Here is a 25,215-nt window from a genome sequence, read left to right as displayed (position 1 = left end):
AGTGTGGTGTTTGAATTCGGAAGAGGGAGAGTAACATTTGGACTTTGGAAGTTTATAAAGCCAATTCCTGTATATTAACTTTTCTTCTGTTAATTGCTAAGCTGGTGGTATTAATTCCCTGTGGTTTTTAATGTGGGCAGATTAGTGCCTCTTATAATGTTTACTAGAGATGCATTGATGTCCATGAGAAGATTTCAAATGCTGGTGCTGTAAAATATGCAGCATCAAGACATTCTGCTGCATCGTATTCCTGATGTTCTTTAAATGTAAATATTACTGAGGATTCCTTTTTTTAAATTTTAGTTTATTGGTTACATTGTTACATTAAAATAATACATAAAGAAAAAACAAAAAAACTGCACCCCTGTGAAAGTTTTTCAGATCCTTGTTTCACTTCAAACTCTGAGCTTGCCCAGGTTGTTACAACTTTCATAGACCTTTGAGTGACTTGGTCCTCAGTTTCTAGCAAACTGTGACTGATTTCACATCAAAACTACAGACAACTCAGTGCACCCAGTTTGAGTCTTTTCTAAGGCACAGCCTGTGTGGGTGCAGTGAACCCTGTGCTGGACAAAACTGAAGATGAATTTCCCATAAACTCCTCCATACCAAAAGATACTATAGAACGAGCTGTGCTTCTACCAAGCATTTCCCACTTCCCTCTCCCTTTCTTTGAGGTTCAGTCCTTCAAAGTGCTGAGCATTCTGGGCCTGATCCAGCAAAGCACTATACCACATACTTTAGGCATACGCGCCCTCCCCTTAACTCCAAGCATGTGCTTAAATGCTTTAGCCCTAATTCAAGAAAGTGCTTAGCACGTCACAGTATTGAGTGCAACTCCTCACTTGGACACTGAGCATTTACTTCCCTGGCCCTTTAAGGGACCAATCCAGAGGCATCTTGTTCCTGTTGCTTTCAGGGTGAGCAGGATTGGGATGTAGGTGTGTTGCATTCCAATTAGGATCAGTAATTAGGGTGGTGAACAGGGTTAAGAGGAGTCTTATGTTGCTAGTGAAAACAAATAGTATTAATACCAATTCAGGCCCCTAAGAAAATTGACACTTCCGTTGGGGTTCTGTTGGGCTAGTGCTTCCATCAGTCTCAAGACCAAAGAGGAATACAGCAGAATGATTGAACAGTTATATGAATAAAGCTACGTTCTAGCATGAGCTATGAAATAGCTGCCACGGGGGGCCCAACGGATGCCCTTTGCAGTGTAAGGGAAATACTTCCTAAAATAACTGCAAATCTCTCAACAAGAGGAGGAGGAGAATCAAATATATTGGCTCCATTTGTGAAGCGCCAATCAGGAAAATATGCCTACGTTAAAACACACTTTAATGAATAAAAACAATCATAATCCAGGTTAGACATCGCTTTGCCTTATTGCTCTTGTGTACATGAGGATGGAAGGGTCCTGGAGCAGAGCAGGAGCTAAATGCAGCAAGGTGAATCAAGGGCAGAGCAAGAGGCTTAACTTGCAATTTCCTTGTTTTTGTTGGTTTAAGTCTGCCCCTTCGCATTGTGTTAATGTTTTGTAGTTCATTTCCTCAGTTGTTTAAGGAATGGCAGAGGTGGGAGCTGGGGACAGGGGTCAGAGGTGAGGCATGCAAAGCTTAAAGCAAATTTGCTATTCGCTCCCCGTAGATATGTACATACTTTCTCAGTAGGTCAAAAGAGAGTGGAAGTGCTGGTGGTGGTCTGGCTGCGCTGCCTTTAACTTATTTTTAACTAGTTTAAAACTTTCCCGTGCATCCCTGGAGTATGCGCGCACACGCTTTCTCTCCTGCAAGATGCACTGACTCCGACTGATCTGTGTAGCTCAAAAAGAATTGGACTCAGTGAGACAGAGAGAGTGCTGGCAGCCAAATGGGAGCTGATCTTTCTTGGTCCCAAGCTCTCTTTTCCAGCCACAGCACCTTTACGCTTTCCCTTTTGGTTGAGATGGAAATTGCAAAGGAAGAAATACGCACTTCAAGCTGTTGAAAAATTACCAAAGGCAAGATACACATCAGGGCTACTGGAGGCAAAGCCCAGTTTTCCATTGCAGGTGTGAGCATTCATAGACAGACCTCAGCAGGTAGTTATCTTGAGGCTGGAATTGCAGGGTGGAATTATTATTAAATTCTCTGCTTGTGCTGTACAGGAGGTCAAACTAGATGATCATAATTGTCCCTTCTGCCCCTAAAAGCTATTAATCAAAATCTCCTTTTTATTTCTCCCCTCCTCCCCTCCCCCCATAAAACCCCCACAAACAAAACCAACATAAGGAGAAGTGGGCCCTTCCTAGAAATAGTTTGGAAAAATGTTCTGGGTAGAAACTATTTCTCCGATTTATTTTTTGGTCTCTTCCTTCCTTCCCTCTCACTTACTTTTAGTTGCTTAGGACATTTACATGAAAATAGGATTCTTGTTGCTTAGGAGTTAATCTGCTTCTGTTGCTTATTCCGCACCTGAAATTCTCAAGAGATCCATTACTGGCAGCCTGCAAATGAAATGGCCAGTAGAAGAGGGGAGTCGTTTCTTTTAAGTTACGGGTGAAGTGGTGTTGCTTCTCTTGTTCCCCTACCGTTTTTTCTCTTCTCTCCCTGACTGCCTGTTCCCAGGTTAGTGGAAGAGGAGCACAGCTGGTCCCTTAACCTTCCATACTGTAAGTAGTTTAAATCTGAGAGCTTGGGCATTTTAGTGGTGACGCCGATGGCCCTGGGATTTATTGTTCTCTTAAAGCAGACTATTAATTCTAAAAATTATCCTTGTAAGAGTGTAACTTTTAATAAAAATTGCCCATAAACTTATATAATTAAGGAAATGGATTTTCTATTCCTCTAAAACTTGCTGACCATGCATATTTTGGGTTATCTCTGCTCTTGCTAACTCCTTCTACCTCCACCTGTTCAACATTTCTCTTGATAGCAGATATGCATGTTGCATACTCCGGGGACAGGTGAGGCGAATCTGGAAAACAGTTTAACTCTTCAGAAACACTACTTTAACCCCCTGTCTGTGTTCGCAGATCTGTGGGCAGGTGTTGAAGTTTACAGAAGGTGGTATAATTCAACTTACCATTCCTAGAAATACCACCCTTTTGTGCCTTTCAAAGTGGTAATTCCTGAGGTATGAGGCACATTGCCTCCTAGAATGCTGTGGCATCCTACGTGAGTATCTGTGATGAACGGACCTCTCTGTGTCAGGGTTTTATTTCAGGCTGCAGGATTGTGTCCTAGGTGTATAATCCTGAATGTGCTGCCATGCAGTTGATAAACTGCTGTGGCGGCAGGACAAGCTGTAATATTAGGGATGTTTGGGAGTGCTGGTGAGTAAACAAGAGAAATGCTACACAGCATAAGATGTGTGCTACTGAGGAAGACTCAGTGATTTAGAAGTGCTGCTAATGTCCAATGCCAGGGGCACTTGGAGAAGATGGGAGAAACAGGTTTTAGAAAAAAATGTATCTTACCAGCCAGCATCTCCTATCAGAATCATTATCTCCAGAAAAGGCAACTCAAGCAAGGTGAGCTGGGAGCAGTGAGAGAGAATGGAATCATCTGATATACATGAGACCAATATTAGGCAAAATCCTCATTTAAAATCCTATAGCTGGCTTTCCAAAGGTCCTGAGCACCTGCAGGTCCTATTGACTTCAATGGCTGTTCTGTACCTCGGAAAATCAGGCCATTACCCCCAGTTTTTGGTCTGTGACAAGGCACTTGCATCTGGATATGTTTTTGAAATGAAATCAGAGAGAACATCTGTCTCCCAGGGTAACATGAAAGGCCTGCGGGTGAGCTGCAGCAGTGTGGTTGTGTCGGTGGAGCTGCTCTTTTGGGTCTCCAATAAGAAGTTCTGTGCTCTTGGGGGAGCAGGTCCTGAGTTTGAATCCTGTTGCCTGCTGATGTGTGGAAGGATGTGTGTGTGCACAGTAGCTTAGAACATGCTTGTTACTACTGTTGGTATAAAATGATGCGTATAGGACTGCAGATACCCACAGGCCTTTACAAATATAGAGCAAACCCCATTCCCGGCCCTGGAGTGCATATTGTTGAAGGCCTTGATCCTGTAACAGACTGTAGGTGCTTAACTAACCATGTGGGTCCTCCCCTTGACTTCAGGGAGGCCATGCAAATACAAATATCCTGAAAGCTTTGTGTTTCAAAGAGCTGTTTTCTCCTTCCACCCCTCAACTTTTGCCTTAGTGTTAGATTGTTTATGGTAATGCTGAGAGAGGCGGGGGTACGAGGGTGGAAGATTATTGGCAGTTATAGGAACTGGTAGAGGGAAGATCCAAGAGATCTGAAGTCACATTTACAAATCCTGTTGCAACACGCGACCGCCCATGGGTGTTAGTCTAGGTGAGTAGTGGTGCCATCACTTGCCCAATACGCATGTGGAAATGCAGGTAGTTCACTATATACGGTAATGCTATCGTATTACAATAGTGCCTAGAGGCCCCACTGAGGGAGGGCCATATTATACGAAAATACAGTTGACAGGTGCAATGAGTGAAGGTGCATCTGTCGTTCCATGTTATAACATTTGAGCCCTACGTATCTTGGCCAGTTCGCCAAATTTCTTGAGGAGCCGTTTGAATCTGTGGTCATCCTTTAGAAATAAGACTTTCACTTTGCTTTCACCAAAGGTTTCTGACTTCAAGGGATGGTGAGGAAGAGAGGCTACCACAGCGCCATGAAGGGAGGCACAAAGGTATACGTTACTGTGCTGTGTAATGCCACAGTATTCTTGCTGTAGGCTTTGTGCCCAGCAAAGTACTCAGATTGATTTACTTGCTTTTGGGATGTTTTTGTTCCCGCTACGTCTTACAGTGCTGGTGAAGTCATGTGTGGTCAGTTTTGTGTCTCACAGTCTTTGCTTTGGTATAATGGGGGGGACGCTTTTCAAAGTCCCATTTATGTCACACACCTTGTCTTCTTGTAAACTTTACAGGAGGAGTCTGCTGGTGCAACTAGGATTTAATGATGCTCCCTGAATTGTTGTTACCTCAGAATACAAAGCAATGGCAGGTTCTGATACCTAGTGTGATGCTGACGTCTGCCTCCAGGCGCAAGTGAATTACATCCGTACGCTGACTCTCTTAGCAATCATTTTAATTTCACTTGCAACCTGAGCCTGTTTTTCCTCCCTTTAGAGCCATTAAAGTACATGGCATTTGTGGCTCTGTGTTGTTGGGTGGACTCTGGCTCTTGTTGTGACTTACTAATCCTATTTAACAAATCCTTTTAGTTGTTTACCCGTGATACACTGCATCAGTGGTTTTCAACCTTTTTTCATTTGCAGACCCCTAACAAATTTCTAATGGAGGTGTAGACACCTTTGGAAATCTTAGACATAGTCTGTCGACCCCCAGGGGTCCGTGAACCATAAGTTGAAAACTATTGCACTGCATCATTATGAGGCATCTCCTTAAAGATATTATTGTTGCATCCTTCCTGTCTCCCTTTGGAGGAGCAGGAAAGTAACTGGGTGAAAACAATGCTGCCCACTGCATTGGCCTGGTTTCTCTCAAAAATATTAATCAAAAGCAAATTGAAGTAGTGAGCCCATCAAGAAGTGCCAGTGATGGGCTTGAGATCCTCAGGTAAAAGATGCTCTATAATTGCAGTGTGTTCATTTCCAGCCATCTGCAACAATACTGTAAATTATTTGACCTACTGCAGTTAAGCCCACACCAGATTTGTAACAACAATAGCCAGAGATAAGTTCTACTTCTGCAGAAATGATTCTGTAAATAAATGAAACAAAGTACAAATGAACTTTAACTTTCCGGCTTTTGCTGCTATGCACTCAGTGATATTTGCACAGTGAACAACTCCGACTTCTATAATAAAAGTGCCTGCTTTTTGGGACAGAATGTTTTCCAAGGTCTTGGAAAGATAAGAATTGAGAGTGTTCCAACACGCTTCTTAAACGTGCATTGCATGTGTTTAATGTAACCAGGAACATACTGACTTTTCTGCTCAAAGCAGGGTTTATTTAAAACAAGGAAACAAAATACAATCCAAACCCCTCTTTTACATTTGAAAGCCAAATGGAATTTTTCTCCCCTTCTAGTTGTCTTGCTCTGCCCCATTTTTCAACATTAACCTTGTCATAGTATCAAGTTCTCTTGTGCTTCGTGGAATGTGGAGGTCTTATTGAATGTTACCTTGGAAAAGCAATAGCTGAATGATTTCGGGGGAGGGAGGAGAGCAAGGGAATGCATAGTAGGATGCATTGCAGGAGTGAATTGTTCTTAGTTTGGAGTTTAGTATGAGAATTTTGAATAGTTTGTTTTCCAAGTGAATGAGGAATATTAATATGTTGTTTCCATAATGGATGAGCATTTTTATAGAGGGAAAAAAATATATGGCATTGTTTTTCAAAGTATATTTCCAGATACTATAGAACATCAAATGGAGGCTTTTCCCATACCCATTTAAACCAAACATATGAACAATCACTAGCAAGTATTAGTAAATAAACAATTTGCAAATGGATACTGTTCCCCCTCAGCTAATCAGCACTTGAGTTTTCCAATTGATTATGAACACCTTGATTTTTCAATAGCATTGTCTGGGCTCTTTTTCTAAATCTAAATAATACTTCTGAGGTCTTACACCAGTGTAGCACTTTTCATCTGTTAGATCTCTGAGCCCTTTACAAAGGGAAGGGGAAATAATACTGCTAATCTGATACTTCTAGTTATTGGCGTGTAAAATGCAACTAAAAGTGTTGAACAACCATAAAAAGAGGAATTTGGAATGAAATGCCTTTTCACTTTCAAAATAACATTGTAGTTTTAAATAAGCATTACTGTTTGGCAGTGTTTTAATGAAGGAAGTGTAACAACAAAATAAAAAACTCTCCTTGTAGCAGTCTCCTGGGCATGACCACCTCCCCTCCTCACAATCCCAACCTAGCTGCGAATATCCAACCAATGTCTAAAGAACCCCAGGCCTTGTGTGATTTATGCATGACTCCAGTATAAACTGACCCTGTGCTGACATTGCCTCTGGATCAGGGTCCAGCTGGGAGTTAAAACATACAACACAGTACAACTGTGGTGACTTTTGTAAACTTAACCCCAGTGAAACCAATTCAACGATCTGTTGGGAATGGCGTCTTTCTTTGGTGTACATGGCTCCTCTTGCTCTTCGCTGAAAAGGGCAGTTCTTCACACCTGGGAGAAGAGAGCTGTGCAGCTAGGACAGGCTTGCCACATATATTATTGAATTTGAAGAAGGTTTTCACACAGATCAGCCTCACAGTGATGCTTTTTTTCATTTTGATGCTTTTTCTGTTTTAGGTGATACTGCTGATGGCAGTGCTGCTAAAACACTTCATTCTATGATGTTTACCCCTTAGCTCCTGATGGAATGGAAGTGGGGTATATTTGGCTAGGATCTAGCTTGTTTAATATCAAGTGGTGGTTGAGGGAAAGTAGCAATGGGTGGGGAAAAAATGATGTGTAGTCTGTAAGATTTCTACTAGCTGCCTCAGTGTTTAGTTGTCTGCGCTGTTGTGCAAGCCAGTATGTAATCTGAGATTCAGTTGCAGTTTTTTGTTGCATCATTAGACTTCCTCTTTCATTATTGGTTTAGGAACATTATATAGATCTTCTCATTAATGTAATTATGTTAAATACTACATCGCCTCACTGACGTGTTGTTTTGAGCAGTCAAACAATTTAATTCTAAGGTTGCCTACTTGATGTTCAGTTTGCCAAATCTGGACAGATCAGCACCAGATTAAAAGCAGATATTTGTGAGGCATTAGAACACTAGACAAGGCAGTCTGCGGCCCACTTTGGGAGCCTCTCTGGCTGCCAGCTCATTTCTGTGTGCTAAGCAGCATGGTCTAGTGGGTAGGGCACTGAACTGTGGGGTCAGGATCAGGGTTCTGTTCCCACCCCTCTGCCAGTGATCTGGTGTGAGACCTACACAAGTAACTTCTCCTTTCTGTGCCTCCATTACCCTTCTTACAGTTTGTCTGTTTAATCTGTAAACTCTGTGACATAGGGACTCTTACTATATATAAGCAAAGTGCCGAGCACAATGAGGCCTCACTCTTGGTTGAAGCCTCTAGGCATAGAAATGATAATTTGATGGGGGGAATTTGCTCTTTGGGGTTAAGAATCTCATATCCATATAAAATATGAACACTCTCACTGAGGCAGTATTTATTTCCTTCTTGTTTTATCCTATACCGTTGAATCCATTTTAATGAATAGCTGATCTGGCTAAACTGTTGTTTCATACTCATCGCTGTGGTATCTGATGTTTTTAATTTTATATTTTAAAGTGATTTTTTTCTCTTCTTTCCCACATATTTTCTGTGTGTGTGTGTAACAGATTTGTTGTTGTCTTGTGGGAAAGTCAAGTTAAATAATTGAGTTCTATTTTAAGTACTTCTATGACCCCAATTACTGCTGTATTTGAGCACCTCACAATTTGTAATGTATTTATTTTCACAACATCCCTGTGAGGTAGGGAAGTGCTACTGTCCCCATTTTGCAAATGGGAACTGAGACACAGAGAGACTGTCCTGGTCTGCACTGAAAAGTTACATCAGCTTAGCTACATCTCTCAGAGGCGTGAAAAACTTGCACCCCTAAGAGATGCCGTCTAACCCTCGGCATAGACAGTGCTAACTGGCCACCTAGCTACTGCCTCTCAGGGAGGTGGTTAATTATAGCTATGGGAGAATCTCTCCAGCCACTATAGTAAGTGTCTACACTGAAATGCTACAGTCGTGTAGCTGCTCTAACCACTAGGACCATCTTTTCTCTGAATTTTGCATTTAGTTCTGAAGGAGGTGAGATTTTTGGACATTCTGCCATCTCCATGAGAGAGTTTTGCAGTCATAGGCCAGCTGCTGAGAAAGCTCAATCCCCTGTGCTTGTTACCCTCATCATTCTAGCTAGCTGTTCCACTGGAATATAGCTGCTGGTGAGTCATGGTTATATAGCTAGAGGTAGAGCCTTGCGTACCTTCGGCAACCCATATAAAAATACTGAGGACAAAACCTTGGGATTGAAATGTTCCCCTTAGGAAGCTAACACAGAGAAAAGGGCATGAGGGTGATGGGCTCTAAATGCCCTGAATTGCAGGGCAGGTGGACTGCTGTATTATGGTCCCTTTTGGATTTTTCTCCAGGGTCAGCTGCTTCTTTCCTAGGAATAATGAATTGCAATTCGTTTAGGTTCTGTTTACGTTTACTTCTCTGCTCTGAAAAATACCACATCCAGTAGCAACAAAATCCTGTTGCCCAAGGACACCTGCTTATAGGAGTGAATCCATCCAAAGAATGCATGGTATTTGCCTTTCCCAAAGTGTTGTGCTCTTGAAACTTTGCCTCTTGCAAGACCTCTTGTGAATATGTGTTCACAAGCTAGGGAGAGAAACCCATCCGTTTAGGATGGAGCATGGGCTTTCCATGTGTAAAATAAGGATTGAGATGCTCCATCAGCAGTGCCTCAGCCTGTGGGTTAGCAATGACAGTGTTCCTGTGGTGCTCAGTTTGCTGTTCTTTGCACTTCCTGCACATTTCCTGGTCTGTGGATGAGGGTTTATTTTGGGCTCTGGCCCCTGTTAACAGAGGGGATAACTTGTTTGCATTATAGTCTGAATGTCGTCGTAGAAGAGACATCATCCTTTGTGTCATGTACTAACAGACAGCGGCTGTGCCCCCTGGAGGGGAAACGCTAACACCAAGAAGGAGGATCCATGGTGTCATTAGTACGCTTTCTTTTGAGGAGAGGGTTGTAGGCTTGAGTCATTATAGCAATTTGATGTTGCTTGGAGTTATGTGCCAAAAAAAAATTATTAAACATTAAAATACAGTTCTTCATCTGGAGATGGAAACTGGGTCTTAGTATGAACCTTATAACATTAGGACACATCATCAGTCAGTATTTTTAAAATCCATAAAAAGTTCATAGAATACTCTTGCTGTCCCCCAAATACACTGAACATGGTGATGCAGACCCTGATATGGTTCTCCAAGAGCTTACTTTTTTTAACAAATAAAAATATTATTAATACTCATAGTACGAAGGTTGTGACACATTCCAGTAAAAGCAAGACTGGGTCTCTGGGTTCAATCCTGCTCTCATTAATATGTATTTCTGAATATTTTGGTTGTGCACAGAAATTGGGCCACATTTTCTAATTCGGTCTGAACAGTGGGACAAACTTCCAAAAGCCTTCCGTGAGCTGCTTTTATCTTCTGAAGGACCAGTAAAAGCTGAAGAGGATATTCTGTAACCAGAAAGGCTATGTGTACACGTTATGGCAATGTATAAATATGTGCATGCAAATACAGCCATCAGCGAAGGGGGTAAAAATTCTGTTCAAAAGCTGAAGAGGATATTCTGTAACCAGAAAGGCTATGTGTATATGTTATGGCAATGTATAAATATGTGCATGCAAATACAGCCATCAGCGAAGGGGGTAAAAATTCTGTTCAAAACCTTGTAGATGGGACAGCAGTTTGGGATGTAGTCAACAGTTTCATTGGTTTAATTTGATACTAAATTGTAAAGCGGGGGTTGTTGTGGTTTTTGAAGGGAGTCATTGCTATAGGATTGGCCTAATTTGGGTGTCTTGGTCATTATGAGGTCCCAGCTGTAACAAACATTTCAAAATAATCAATTGTTTATCTTTCAGAGTAGCAGCTGTGTTAGTCTGTATCCGCAAAAAGAAAAGGAGGACTTGTGGCACCTTAGAGACTAACAAATTTATTTGAGCATAAGCTTTCGTGAGCTACAGCTCACTTCATCAGATGCATTCAGTGGAAAATACAGTGGGGAGATTTTATATACACAGAGAACATGAAACAATGGCTGTTACCATACAGACTGTAACAAGAGTGATCAGGTAGGGTGAGCTATTACCAGCCGGAGAGAGAGAAAACCTTTTGTAGTGATAATCAAGGTGGGCCATTTCCAGCAGTTGACAGGAGCATGTGAGGAACAGTGGAGGGGGTGGGGGGTGGGGAATAAACATGGGGAAATAGTTTTACTTTGTGTAATGACACATCCACTCCCAGTATTTATTCAAGCCTAATGTAATGGTGTCCAGTTTGCAAATTAATTCCAATTCAGCAGTCTCTCGTTGGAGTCTGTTTTTGAAGTTTTTTTGTTGAAGAATTGCAACTTTTAGGTCTGTAATCGAGTGACCAGATTGTTTATCTTGTAGCTCATTGGTGCCCAGTTTTTGTGCTCCATTTGGATTTGTTGAAAGCTTAATTATTACAATTAAAACAGATTCTGAGATATCTCTCAAAACCATTGAAGCTTGCAAAGCGGAAAGTACATAACACTTTTCAAAGGAAAAGAAAATAACCCGTATTTTAAAAAAGGAAATAACTTTAAAAATGTGGCTTCTGGCTTTGTTAATGTTTGTTTGTTTTTATTTTGTTTTAACTGAAGGATAAGCAAGCCTATGTTTCAGCTTACTGGACTCTTCAGGGGAAATCAGCAGGATACCTGTAAATCACTGGTTGGATCTTTCTGTCTTTGCCCTGAAATTGTTTGTAAGCATTTTTTTTAACTGAGTATAAGTCACTTTTCTTAAGTCAGTGCTAAACGACATTGTTGTTCATTTTGCATCTAGAAGTACAGAGGTTGGTCCTTTGAAAGTGTAGTCCTTCTCTTGTAAAGGCAATGTCTGAAGCTGTCTCACTCTAAGCAGTCAGGCTTTGGGGGACACACGTGGCCCACATTTCAGCACATGGTTTGTAACTCCCAGCCCTGCCAAAGTGCAAACCTAATCCTGGCACTGGAATTGTATCTTTAAAATTGTGCAGGCTCCCATCACCGCCTGCCAAAACTCAATCTCATCAATAATTCACCAGTGATATGGGCAGAGTATTCTCCAATCTTCTCAGTGTGAAAGGTTGCATTTAGACCTGAGTGACACAATGATCTGCCATCCAGTGATCATATTTTGCCAGATGGGACAAAGGTATTTCTCAGATCAGAAATAGATTGTTTAGGTGATGAGCTGGTGGCAAACTGTGACTTCTGTTTAACTCTGTTTATTTCATTTTTACCAACACCACCATCACCTTGCTTGTCTGGTTGGTTCAGCTGTGTGTTCTGTCTCTCACATAGGTTGTAAACTCTCTGAGGCCATGATTGTCTTCTCTGATACTTACCCAGTGTCTAGCACAATAGGACCCTGATTGGGGTTTCTGTGCAACCCTAATAATAATTCACAGAGGGCTATATGAGAAGAGTTCTCCACTCTTGGAGACATCTCTAAATAGTGTGCCAATCCAAAAGCTTAAGGATAAATCCGCTTTATATTGGCTTAGGCTATTTGCCAAGATAGTAATCACAGTTGGTTTCATAGATGCTTTAACAGTCTCAGACTTCCTCATTCTTCTGTGTTATATATCACTGTAGGTGCTGTAAAATACCATAGTGCTGAGATATCAAGGTGAATGGCATCAAATAAATACTTTAGAAAGTAACCAGTGGTCAGTTAATACCTAATTGTGTTCACATGCATTAAACTGGTGATTCTGAAGGTGAATACGATTTGTTCAGTTCAGCATTGCAACTGTCTTATTGCTACATAATTTATCCTTCTTTGCTTGGCTTCTGTCTCTTTCACTGTGAAATCCTTCTGCATATAGTTCATGCTTTTTGAACGTATGGGCAAAGTTCACCTGTTGTGTCACTGAACTGACCTCATTTGGGCATCACACAAGGAATGAACTTGACCCAATGGTTTTATATCTTAGCTTCTTGTTTTTGTAGCTTCTAGATTCCTGAGTTTGTCCTTTCTCTGACCACAAGTGAAAGTTAGTTTCAAATTCTTACTGCCGTGTCTTATAGATGTTCTTTCCATGTCACACAACTGCTAAACAATTTAACATGAGTGATAGCTTCTCTTAAGAGAATCACAGGACTGGTATAGTAGAGGGTATTGCAGGTCAAAATCAGTGGGCATTGTCAGAACTATGTGGGCGTTCCAGAGTTGCTTTATTATTTTTGGGTTTTGAGAAGATAACAGCTGAAAATCCACTAGATGGATTGAGGATTTTCTTTATTTTGACAAAGGAACGGCTTTTTACATACAGTGCTGTGACATTACAATTTGAGTGAATTTTTAGCATTATGTGAGAGAGTTTCAGTGTGGCTAAATCCTCTTCATGTCATATTTGAAAACTTCACCCTGAGTGATCAGCTGTATCCAATGAAACAACAAAACCACTATCTTCTAGACACCATCCTTTTTGAACCAAATGAGTATTAAGATGTGTGTTTCTTTATCTAGCAGGCTCTGCAAGTGGGCACCAGATAGAAATGCATGGTACTAGAAGTAACGCTCTTAGATGGTTAATTTCCACTTTAATGTCTATTGTATTGTCAACCAGGCGGGAAATTATTTCAAGGGTGGATTTCAGGATTTTTTTTAAGCTCTCTTTGTGAACCATCTGGGTTTGCCAACAAAGAAACGTGGAAAGAGGCTTACACTCTCCACAAGAGCTGGTTGAAAACTTTTGAATTTTGGAATTTCAATTACATTTTGAAGAAAAGACACTTTTTAAAAAAAAATCAGCTCTGTTCTCTACCATTGTTCCCTGAGTATCTGTTATTTCCCATGGGTAGTAAAATGATACCATTTTCTATACAATAGAACCTTGCTAAACTACACAAAAAGTCTCTTGACCTCTCAGCGAAGACTCAGTAAGAGACTGCATTGCAGCTTTTGCTCTTAATAAGTCTTCATTCATTTAATGAAATGTTCTACTGTGCAACATTATAATTAAAGCCATACTATAGTTGTGAGAATAACTGAACAAGGTATATTTTGTGGTGCATATCTTTGTTTTTTGCATTCTGTGTTCACTTGCTAATTCACACAGGATAAAGGGTTTCCCAGTCACTACTTCTACCACTGTCATTTTACTGATCATAAATGCACTTTTAATCCTGGGTCCCCTAAAGAATATTGTTTCAGTGTGAGGGAGAGCAGCTGCCTGTCTCTGTTCTCTCCTGGCCGGGAAGGCATTTGTAAGCAAAGACAGATGCTTCCCTTCCTTGGATAGCAGGAGATGACCTGTTGAGCTTTCTAGTTTCAGCTGACTTGTGTGTACACAGGAACTTTTCCTGCTGCGGTGACCAGGTGAGGGTCTGAGGTGCTTGACTGACTTTGTTTTAACTAATAAAATCTCCCACAGAGCATTAATAAACTGAACCAGTAACTGTACTTTCTCTCCTCTCACCGTTCTGAATTGTATATTAAGAACCCAACTTCCCTAATCAGTTAAATTGTCCTCTTTCCCTGTGCACTTAGGGGGACAGATTAATCCCTTTGGGTGCAGTATGGGAAGCAAGTCATGTCCTGAGCAGGGTATTTGCCTGTGGAAAGGCATGCAGGAGTATGCTTTACATTCTAGCTGGGGTTCCACAGAACCCTGATAGTGGAGGCTTTTCAGGGCTCCTTCCAGCTAGCCTGGCCCTCCTCTGCCCCTTCTCCACTGGCCCTTCTTTACTAAGTGCCCTGGAGAGTGGGTCTTGCTGGCAGCATGTGCTTCTGCTCCAGAAGGATTTCCTCCTGAAAGGAGTTTATTTAATCTTTGTAGGAGTTACATCTTGTTCTAAATGGATCTTTCACTTTAATATAATTGAACCATCAATGGAAAGGGGGGCTTTGCCATCCTCATCTGCATGTCACTTGGAGGAGTAAAGGGTAAGAGAGCTGTTTTTTTCACTCCCACCTTCAGAATGTTACTACTTTTTGAAATGTGAAGCTCCACAGGTTAATGGAGACTTCCATTCTCCCTCCTGGACCAATCACTGGCTTGTATTCAAATTAGCTGCTTGTCCCACTTCAACTGTTTTCTCTCTCTCGCTTTTGTGTATGTAATTCTAAAAGTCCCTCGATGCCAGTGGTGCCTCAAATGATTCCAATTTTCTCTTTTCCAGGACCCGTATATTGCTTTCTGCTGCGATTCTCTGTGCTTGACTTGGAGGTTTTGAAAGAAGCTGCACGCTGCTGCATGCAGTTACAGTAAGGTTAAACACTTTTTATTGATCAGTGATGAATAGAAGTAGTTGAGATTACATGTTCTTGTGATGTTATCTCCCTGACTTGTCTGTCGATACCATAGGAAGATGTTGCTATCAAAGCTCATTTCTTAGGTTGTTTTAACAGACCATTATTTTGCTACAATTAATTTTTTTACAATTGACTTGAAGTAGAAGTCAAACAACATAACTAACATACTGAAGAACAACCAAACAGGTACAGATTTCATAAAGCTTTTGGAACAGAATGCAATATCAGCATTTTACCTGGAGTATGGTGTATTATCTGTCTCACTTTTCAGTCTAGCAGAGAAGGTATAACACGATCCAATGGGTGGAAGTTAACATTAAATAAATTCAGATTAGGAATAAGGTGTAAACTTTCAACAGTGAGAGTAAAGAACCATTGCAACAATTTACGTAGGGGCTTGGTGAATTCTCCATCACTAACAAATTTTAAATCAAGATTGGGTGTTTTTTCTAAAAGATCTGCTCTAGGAATTATTTTAGCAAAATCCTATGGTCAGTGTTATATAGAAGGTCAGATTAGATTGTCACAATGGTCCATTCTGGCCTTAGAATTTATTGAGCAAAGACTGGATGAGCCATACGATGGCTTTTCTATTAGAGAGAAGTCTTGAATATACCTTTGATAGTAGGAGAGGAAGCCTAGCAGCTTGTGAAATTCCCCTCTTGTGCTTGGTAGTTGCTCTGCAACAGTACAAACAGCCATGGTGTCAACTGGATCCATCTTATAAACTTTAGCAGACACCCTCCACTCCCAGGTAACATACCTCTCTCTTAAAGAGGTCACATTAAGAAGCTTTCAGCTTAATTCCATGTTTCTGTAATTGTAGTACTCCCCTTACATTCTCCATGTGTTCTTCAAAGGTACTGCTGTAAGCGTGTAATACGTACCTCATCCCTAAGGTCCACAAGGCACTCTTCCATACACCCCCGAAGGCAGCAGGTGCATTTGTTAAACTGAAGGGGATTCTAACCCATTCATACAGGCCCCATGGAGTAATGAAGGGCATGATGTGAAGGCTTTGGTCAGCCATGAAGCTTTGATGGTGGGCCTTCACTTGATCCAAAAGGAAGAACCGGATTTACCTCCTAATCTGCTCAGAACATCATGGATTTGAGGGATGATTTCTGTCTGCTATGGTTTTTCCATTCAATTCCCAATAGTCAATGTAGAATCTTAGACTTACCATCCCTTTTCCAGACACGTACCACTGACGATAGATAGGATGACTGATTTTGTAACACAGCCCCTGTTTAGGAGCTCTTGCAGATATTCCTTTAGCTCTTTATATAGTGGACGAGACACTGAGATGTAAGTCTTCTGTACGGGTTGCTGGTAATGTCATCTGCAGACTAGAGATCTATTCCATGTCTCTGTCATCTTTGGAAAAAGCTTTGGGCTCCTCTTTCAATGTCTGCTGGAGCATTTTCCTTCGCATCTCTGACAAATGGCTCAGGTTCACTGTTGGTTCAAACAGATCTGTCATCTCTTCCGCTTAGAGGCTGTTCTCTTTGCTGGCTTTAGTCCTTGGTGCTTGATATGACCATCTCTTTTTAAACACTGAGGCCACCTGGAAAGGTTTTATCTGTTGAGTATCCATCCACTTAAATTTCAGATTTAATTTGCAGTAAACTTCCCAGCACAGTTCATCCTTTCAGCGTTACGTCATGTTCTGAAGCGTTACTCACAGGGATATTTATCCAGCAAGGTGATCTTTTAGGTATTTTGGCTAGTGAGTCTCATGTCTAAATCCTCAGGCCATTGAGCAGCAGTATCTGACTCAAATATGGCTATTAAACTTTCAGTATTCAGGCCTGTAAGAACCCAAAATGCTGCATCAGTGGCTGTTCCTTTGGGGATCACGTACTCCTTTCCCCCCACTTTAAGCATTCACAATTTGTCAGAATTGTTTATTTCTGATGAAGTTCACAAGAGTTGCTACTTTGGCCATGCCCAAATGAGGAAATAGATGTTTCATATTGTTAATAAAGCTAAGTGCTGGTGCCTCATCAGGTAAATTGCAGCAGTGGTATTAGAAGAGATAGTCAATAACACTGTGGCCAGTGATCGAGTTCTCCAGTTTTTGTGGACTGGCCAGCACAGGAACAGTCAAGATGTTGTCATCTTTGCTTAATTGGAACTGGACTTCAATCCATCCTTCTTAAGGGATTTGAGTTCCATGGGCAGCTTTAAGATCAAGCCCATCTTCTATTTCCAGTAACTCTTCAAGCTTCCTAAGGCGTGTCCTTGGGAGATTATTTTCCACCCACTGGCTCAAGAAGACTATGCACACCTGTGTCCTAGTGTCTCATTGTTTTCGCTTTATTGAGGAAACACCACACCAAACATCTCTTTCCAATTGAGCTAGTCACTCTGGTTTGCTGTTCGGGCATTAGATGACAGACATGATTCACTCCTGGTAAATCAGACACAGGGCTCTCAGCTTTGTCTCTGCTCTCTTGTGATTTTCCTGCCTGATGCTGAAGCTGACTTTGGGATTCTGAAGTTCCACCAGTCACTCCTGGTTTTGTAGGGGTGACCCTCTGCCAGTTCCTCACGTGATCCTCTGTGCATGGCATCCCGACTGGTAGTGTTCTCCGCTCCCACATCTGAAACAGTGGTTATAAGTACTGCCTCTGCCAGACTGCCTGCAGCTAACACACACATTCTCTTTTCTGGCATTACCTGTCTGAAGGTGTCCTCATCCTGATATCGCTGCTTTAGTCTTATGTCTGGACAGCTTGTCTTAGTATGTGAATTTGGCTTTCATGTATTTAATTTAATCAATACAGGCCTTTCGTTCCCTAGCTTCATTAGTGGGTTACCTTTAGAGATTTCTTTTCCCGTAGATGGAGGTGCTGCTTCCTGCTCCAGTCCCTGTTGTGTAGACTTTGATTTCACAGAAGTACGTTACTGCCTTCATATGGGTTCCTCAGTTTCTTTTTATTTATTTATTTATTTATTTACCTCCTCACTTTCAGCACTGTTGGTTTCGCTAATAAGGTCTCATCTGCATCCTGGTTATCTTTTTTAAAATAGGGGTGAATCGCTATTCGCATGTTGCTCTGAGATCCTGTCAGGACTGAGTGGAGGAACATGCGTGTGTGAGGAGAGGATCGTACCATAGGTTAGAGTCAGCGTCAAGACTTCTGACTAGGAAATCCTGCAGTCACTCTTTTAGCTCTCGTGGGCGTGGTGCTCTTGAGAGCTGCTGGTAAAGTTCAGTTGTATTTTTTCTCTTATAATAGGGCCGTGGGGTCAGTTTTCCCCTCCTGAGGCTCAGTTCTGGGCATTCTGCTCTGATTAGAGCCTCCATGATCTATCTGTGTTTTCAAGGTACCCCTTTTGAATCCCACTTTCAATCTTCCAGAATTGAATACAGAATGCCAGAATACTAAAACTTAATCTGCCCTTTTAGATGGGGGTTGCCAATCTGTCCTGCTATTTTAAATTATTATTTTTTTAAATTGGTTCTGTTTTCTGGAGTGGGGATCATTCTGTCCCGCTATTTTAAATTATTGGTTTTTTAAATTGGTCCTGTTTTCGGGAGTGGAGATCATTTTCTACTCCTACTCTCTCTAGCCTGTTTACTGTGTGCAGTGTTTCAGATTTTCCATGGACCTACCCAAGAAAACTAGCGCTTTGGACACAGCATATGTAACAATTTTTGGCCCAGATCCTTTGGCACAACTGAATGTTAGCAGCAGCTGAATGGATTAATCATAAGCTGCTGTTAGTCTGCAAGGACGAGCATTTACTATTGTAATTATTTTGATTTAACTTTTCTGTTGCACAGTTGAGGAACTGGGGAATGATACGTATTTTAACCGTTGATAGCACTTAGAGTAGGAAATGAATCCTTATTTGGCTAGATTAGAAATGACACCTAATTGAACAGGAAAAAAATGAAGATATGTATGGCTAAGAACCTTGCTTCATGGTTTTCCTGAACCCCAACCATCCTAATGTATCCTTGCACATATGAAGGAGAATGGCTATGTCTTTATCACATAAACCAATCAGAGAAACAATATGGAAAGGATGAGAGTAGATCACCTGTGAAGACCAGTAGTTTTGTATTCATGAGGAAGAAATATCTGATCTTTTTCAGATGCTAATATAGTGAACTCCTTGAGGTGCTTTAGAAGATTATTTTTTCTGGGGCATAACGAGCCTGGATTTTGGGCAGTGTTCATTGTTCTGAAGCATCTGTGACTTTCTTCCTGAGAGAGTGACTCAGCAAGGGAAAAATGTGGCTTCCTTATATGGGAAGATGGCAGCAGACTGATCTCCAGAGAACCAGTGGATAGGCAGTGGAAAACTGCTCACCTAATAAAAAGAAAAGGAGTAATTGTGGCACCTTAGAGACTAACAGGTGCCACAATTACTCCTTTTCTTTTTGCGGATACAGATTAACACGGCTGCTACTCTGAAACCTGCTCACCTAATGCCTTTCTGGAAAACCTGACTTTTGGGTGTGTCTTCTATGCAGAATCTGTAGACAGCTAAACTTGTTACCCAGTAACCATATCCTTTAGATCATGCCGCTTCCTTTTTGGCTCATGGACCAGGGCAAAACTGTACATATGATTAAAAGGTTTTAAAATAACTTCCTTGCAGGGTGGATAACTATTTGATTAAAAACATTCAAAAAAGATTATTTTTATTTAAATTGGCTTTTTAAATTGGTTTTAAATTAGTTTTTTAAAAATAAACCTGTTTGAAATTGACAACCTTTATTAAGGTGCAAACTTAGAATCTATTGAAATAATTTAAATACAAAAATTAATATGAAACTATACATATTTGCTGCCAAATTTTACAGGTCAGAGCACCGAACTGGTGGAATTAACCGGTTAAGCTTTGGGAACCAGAGTTTGTTCAAGTGCTAAACTAGCTTCTGACTGCGGTAACCTCTTCTGCAGGTGCAGAGGGAATGTTTTCTTCATTTCAGTTGAATAAACTGATTCAGTTCCCATACTATTCATTCAAAGTTAAAGCAATTGAAAAATCAGGAAGGCTAGTTTTCCTCTTCCAGTCTGTGAATAAAAATGAAGTTGGGAGAGGATGAGATCTACCAGTCCTAAAATCTTGAAGAACCTGGAGACCAGAAACAATTCAGTTCATTATCTACTGATGTTTTGTTAAATAAGTCAGTTAGTTTTCAATCCAAAATATTTTGATTAAATGTTTTTATATATCCAAACAGCATTTTAATTATTTTTATGATATAAAACTATTTTAATTGATTTGAATTTGTATCCAAATAGAACTTGAAACAAATCACAAGTAAAAAATGAATAGTCATTCAGTAAATAAGAAATGCATCATTCACCATTTTCTAACATAATAAAAATGTAAAAGTTAAGAATCTGAATATATATAAATTAATGTATGTAATTGCTTAAATAACCATGTATAGATACGGTGTACCCTCCCCATTAGCAAAAAGAAGTACCAAATTTAGTGTAAAAGATATACTACATTTAGTTGCAAATCAACATGTTTTAATGGTTAATAACCAATGAGAGTCACCCTGGTTTTGGGATAACAACTAAAAAGTAAAAATGCAAAACAATTAAAGCTGAGAATTTAAATCTAGGTCTCTTGCTTGCTCCTTTAAAACATGATTAAAATTGGTGATTTAAATCAATCCAAGTTCCTTTATTCATAACTTGGTAATTTGTTAATGACGTTTACCTTTATGAACTTGCCTGGAACGTTTAAAATAACCGTATAACTGTAAGGCTGACACCAACCCCGCTCCCCAGATTAATTGTACATTGTACTATAGGTGCACAAGTTCGCTGGGTTGCATGCTGCTTCATGACAAGGGCTCCTCAACATTTTACGCTTGTCTGTTGTGATCCCAGATCGCAAAGTAATTAGGATGTGGAAGGAGGGGAGCCTTTGGGTACCTTATGGTATTTCTTTCCTAAGGGATCAGTTTGTTGCTAAGATTACTATTGAGGAGAACAGTTCAAGGCTCTGAGAATAAATGTTTGCCAAGCTCACCCTGTCAAGGTATAATCCTGATGCAGAATAGCATTGATCCCATAAATTGGAGGCAAAGCTAACTTCTCTGGGGTGGGGAATAGGGTAGGATCTGAGCTTTATAGGATCTACGTGGTCTGATCCTTGTCGTGTCCTGCTTTGTGTCTATTTCCACTCACAAGAGGGATATTCTGTTTTGGATTTCATATACTTCAGATATGTGACATAACTGCATTCCTGGAGCAGCATTAGAGCTTGAGCTGTTGCTTTCTGGACACCTGGAGAGGTTTCAGTATATTGTCCAGAAATGGGTATGGATGGGTGACATGCTTTTAAGACCATGCCACAATAGAGATGTCCCTGCAAAAAAAGGTGTTTGCTATGGTTGCTTGGTTAAATGAGATGTAGGCCCCATAGTCTCGTCAGATGTGCTTTCCATTTTCCCTATCTGTGTGGTCTTTCAGTAAGAAATGTGTCATTTTATCAGGAAATTCCAGTTCTAATGTAACCAGCCTCCCCTCCCCCCAATCCCAAAGGGTCAGGACTGTATCCGGTTTCCAGTTAGAAGGCAGGTAATATACCTTTGCCATATTTCCTTTTTTATTTGGCTGGATGTCCTACATTGTTATCCTCCTTCTACCTGTACTATCCAGTAAATCAGAGAATAGTGGGGCAAATTCCTTCCTGGATATCCTGATCCTAATTTTTATGCTGTGATGTAGAGTGTGTTTCTATTTGGATGATGAGTGGAATGTTTTGTACTTTTTCAGATTTCTTTGATTCTTTGTTTCTTGATCTTTTGGTGAGGAAGTACTGGCTTTTCAACTTGTATTTGTGAGGGGAGCTCCTTATAGAGGATTTAAGGTTTGTGCAAACTAGCTTTAATTCCTCTTCTGCCTCTGAAAAGAAGATGCCTTACAGATAACATGGAGGCATGTGTTTAAATCTACTCACTTGTTTGCCACACAAATCCCAGAAGATGCCTGTTAGGGGCTGCAAGAAATTTGGCAGAACTTGCTTTAAGGGGAGTTGGTCTTAGAGATATGGAGGGTTTGACACTTAACCTGGGGAAAGATCACAGTTGCTACATTCCTGGTCAAGTTCCAACCTTCCAGGTACCTGTAACAAAAGCTTTTTGCGAAAGAATCTCTACCACTTATCTGTGTGAGCATATTTCCTTGGCTTTCCAGGGGTCTGTGGACTGAGAACAATTTTGCAATAGAGGAGCATTACAGATGGAGGATTTCTCTCTTTTGAGGCCGGGGATGGTTTTGAGTTGTGAAGTAGTGCGGGAGTGGACCTAAAAGAAGTATTCCAAAGAGGGAACCTTAGAAGGTTCCTGAGTAAGGTTTACTCCTGTGGCAAAGGCCAAACCTTACCTGAATGCTCGCTCTGTTCACAAATACTGAAAAAAATAAGGGAATTTAAATTTTGGAGAATGGGGGGATTCTGCAAGGAGAATGACTGGGAGTCAAAAGGAACGGGCATGGCCTTCTCGAAATGTTTCTGCTGCCTCCAGATTCTGCAGCGAGAAGGGAGGTGCTCACAGAAGTTAGGGACTCGGAGTTAGTGGAGTTACCTGGAACTAGAAATAAGTGGGGGAAGGGTGGGGGAAGCGAGGCTTCTCTGAGCTCCTAGGGAGAATCTGGAGTCAATACCAAATTTTAAGACGTCTGCCTTAGCTGCAAATGCAAAATTGGTGTATTTATTTGTTGGACTACATATTTCCATGCATGTGTTGCTTGGCTAATTACCTGATTTGCACATATGCATACCAGTAAACACATACAAATGATTATCCTTGTCAAATTATGATGCTGTTTCTGAGGCATATGTGGTACTTCATGCGAGTCTGACGTGCAAAGCAACGTTTCTGTGGTTCTACTCCAAATGTATTGTTCATTCTCAGCTTGAAGTGAATGAGGGAGGGAGGAAGTAGGGAGTGGGGCTAGGGTTGCCAACTTTCTAATTGCAGAAAACTGAACACCCTTGCCCCACCCCTTCCCTGAGGCCCCACCCCTTCTCCAAGGCCCTGCTCACTCCATCCCCCTCCCTCCATCGCTTGCTCTCCCCTACCCTCTTTCACTTGCTCATTTTCACCAGGCTGGGGCAGGGGGTTGGGGTACAGGAGGGGGTGAGGGCTCTGATGAGGGTGGGGCCAGGGATGAGGGGTTTGGGGTGCAGGAGGGGGCTCTGGGCTAGGGCCAAGGGATTTAGAGTGCGGGAGGGGGATCTGGGCTGGGGCAGGGGGTTCGGGGTGAAGGCTCCATGTGGCGCTGACCTCAGGCAGCCCCAGCATTTTCCAGGGACGGAGGAAGTCCACACGGCTCCTGGAAAGTTGCAACATGTCTCTCCGGCTCCTAGGTGGGGGGGCAGCCAGGGGGCTCAGCGTGCTGTCCCCGCCTACAGGCTCCAACCACACAGCTCCCATTGGCCGTGGTTCCCGGACAATGGGAGCTGGGGAGCCGGCACTCAGGGTGGCACCTGTGGGTGTGGGAGGTGTTTTGGTTTTTTTCATTCAGTGAAACCCAAATGCTAGTACTGGTGAATGCACATGCTTACAATACCACACAAGTCAGAGTCTGCACAGGAGCAAGACTGAGCTGGAGTCATACTGAGCCACCTGGTGTGGCCTGGGATCATGGAATCCGTAGGTCAAGAAATCCCACTGCTTGCAAGATTTTGCATGTACTTCTCTGTTAATGACAGCTTTCCAGCTGAAAGTGATCTTTGTCCCTCTTCTTTTATCTGCACAAAATGTCTGTGGATTGCATTTAGCAAAATACTCCACAAGGTATTTTTTTTTTCCACCAAAAAGGATCAGCAGATAATAGAGACTACACAATAAACACAGGATTCATCTAAATGTTCAAAAATGTCTAGTGATTATGGTTGCCTCAGTTTTTTGGATACAACACTTAAGACACCTTGTAAACAGCCTGATTATTCAGAAAGTTCTGCGTTACTTACCCCTTAAAAATTGGGGCCCTTTACGAAGTCTCAAGTTGGACACCCAAAAATTACTAGTCACTCTTGCAATTTTAGGACAACTATCCTTGCACAGTTTTCAGGAGTTTGATGCCAAAAAGCAAATTTTGTTTAAAAAAATCAAAGTTTAAATCTTTACCCAAACTCTTCAGCTGATTAGACTGGCTGCTGAAGCCTTCCAAAAATGGAATTTCAGCCTGTGGATAGCTGCCTTGCACATATGGGGAAGAAACAACAGCTGCCCCAGAACCTGTTGGAAGATTTAATTTGAACGCTTGCACAAACATGCTTTCATAGGCACATAGTCTCGTTTGCTGCACTTGCTGGGGGACCCTTCCATTCGTTTAGTTAATGGCTAAATATTAACTTCATAGCTGAATCCCTAATGTAAACCAAAAAACTGTCTGACATTATTTCTGTTTTGTCTTTAATGGCATCATAGCTCCTCAGTTGTTGGTTGGTGCATTCTGCAAATAGATGTTACATAGATTCTACATAGGCCAACTCTTGGTGATTGACATTTGTGTTAGTATGCACTAAGATAACGTTAGGAAAATATTTATTTTTAAAAGCATTTACCATCAGTGATGGTGGATATTTAGAAGTAAAAACAGGCAGGTGAGGGACTAGATAATAGCTTGATGCAAGTGAGTCCATCTGTAGTAGATGATGATGATGTAAAACATTAAGTATGCTCATACCGAGCCAGTGATCCTGCACACCCCTCCTCGTTCCATACAGTGTACATTAAAAGAAGCTCGTCTTTGTGTTACACAAATAGATTCCGGACGTGAGAAAGAGGCTTATGGCAAGAGGATGAGATCAGTTGGTATAATTAGAGCCAGCTGATAATCCTTTTACTCTCTCTCATTTCAACATTTACAGTACTTCTGTTTATTTGAAATGGGGCACGTGGGCTCTAGAGCAGTGCATGTTTGGATTCTGGATCTTTAATACTGTGTTTCTTTACAGGGAGTAGAGATGGATGGGTGGGGATGGCAGAGGAGCACCCAATCAACCATTTTAAAGAGAGGGGCTGCTGCCACTTTCCTTTCCCAAGTGTGGAGAGTATTGTTGGCTTTATTAACCGTGGTCACTGTTTGATCTCACTCCAGCATTTTGACTGGGAAGTGAGTAATCAGTTGACAATTTTAGCAGTTTTGAACAG

General features: G+C 41.3%; 1 protein-coding gene across 16 annotated transcripts in view; it reads left to right on the top strand.

The window, feature by feature from the left end:
- AKAP13 (A-kinase anchoring protein 13) overlaps positions 1–25,215 on the top strand; it is a 323,045-nt gene that overhangs the window by 47,678 nt on the left and 250,152 nt on the right. The window contains exon 2 of one of the 16 annotated variants that reach the window (XM_043524665.1): positions 14,936–15,020. The exons of 14 other annotated variants lie outside the window; for them this stretch is intronic. In XM_043524665.1, coding sequence (XP_043380600.1) covers positions 15,010–15,020 — 11 coding nt within the window. In that variant the 5' untranslated portion in view covers positions 14,936–15,009. Of the gene's footprint in view, positions 1–14,935; positions 15,026–25,215 lie in introns of all 16 variants that reach the window. One more of the 16 variants, XM_043524666.1, reaches the window with a different exon arrangement.

Source organism: Chelonia mydas, chromosome 10 (genome assembly GCF_015237465.2).
Source record: "Chelonia mydas isolate rCheMyd1 chromosome 10, rCheMyd1.pri.v2, whole genome shotgun sequence".
Classification (NCBI taxonomy): domain Eukaryota; kingdom Metazoa; phylum Chordata; order Testudines; family Cheloniidae; genus Chelonia; species Chelonia mydas.
Note: the sequence above shows the minus strand (reverse complement) of the source record. Positions and strands in the feature narration are given on the sequence as shown.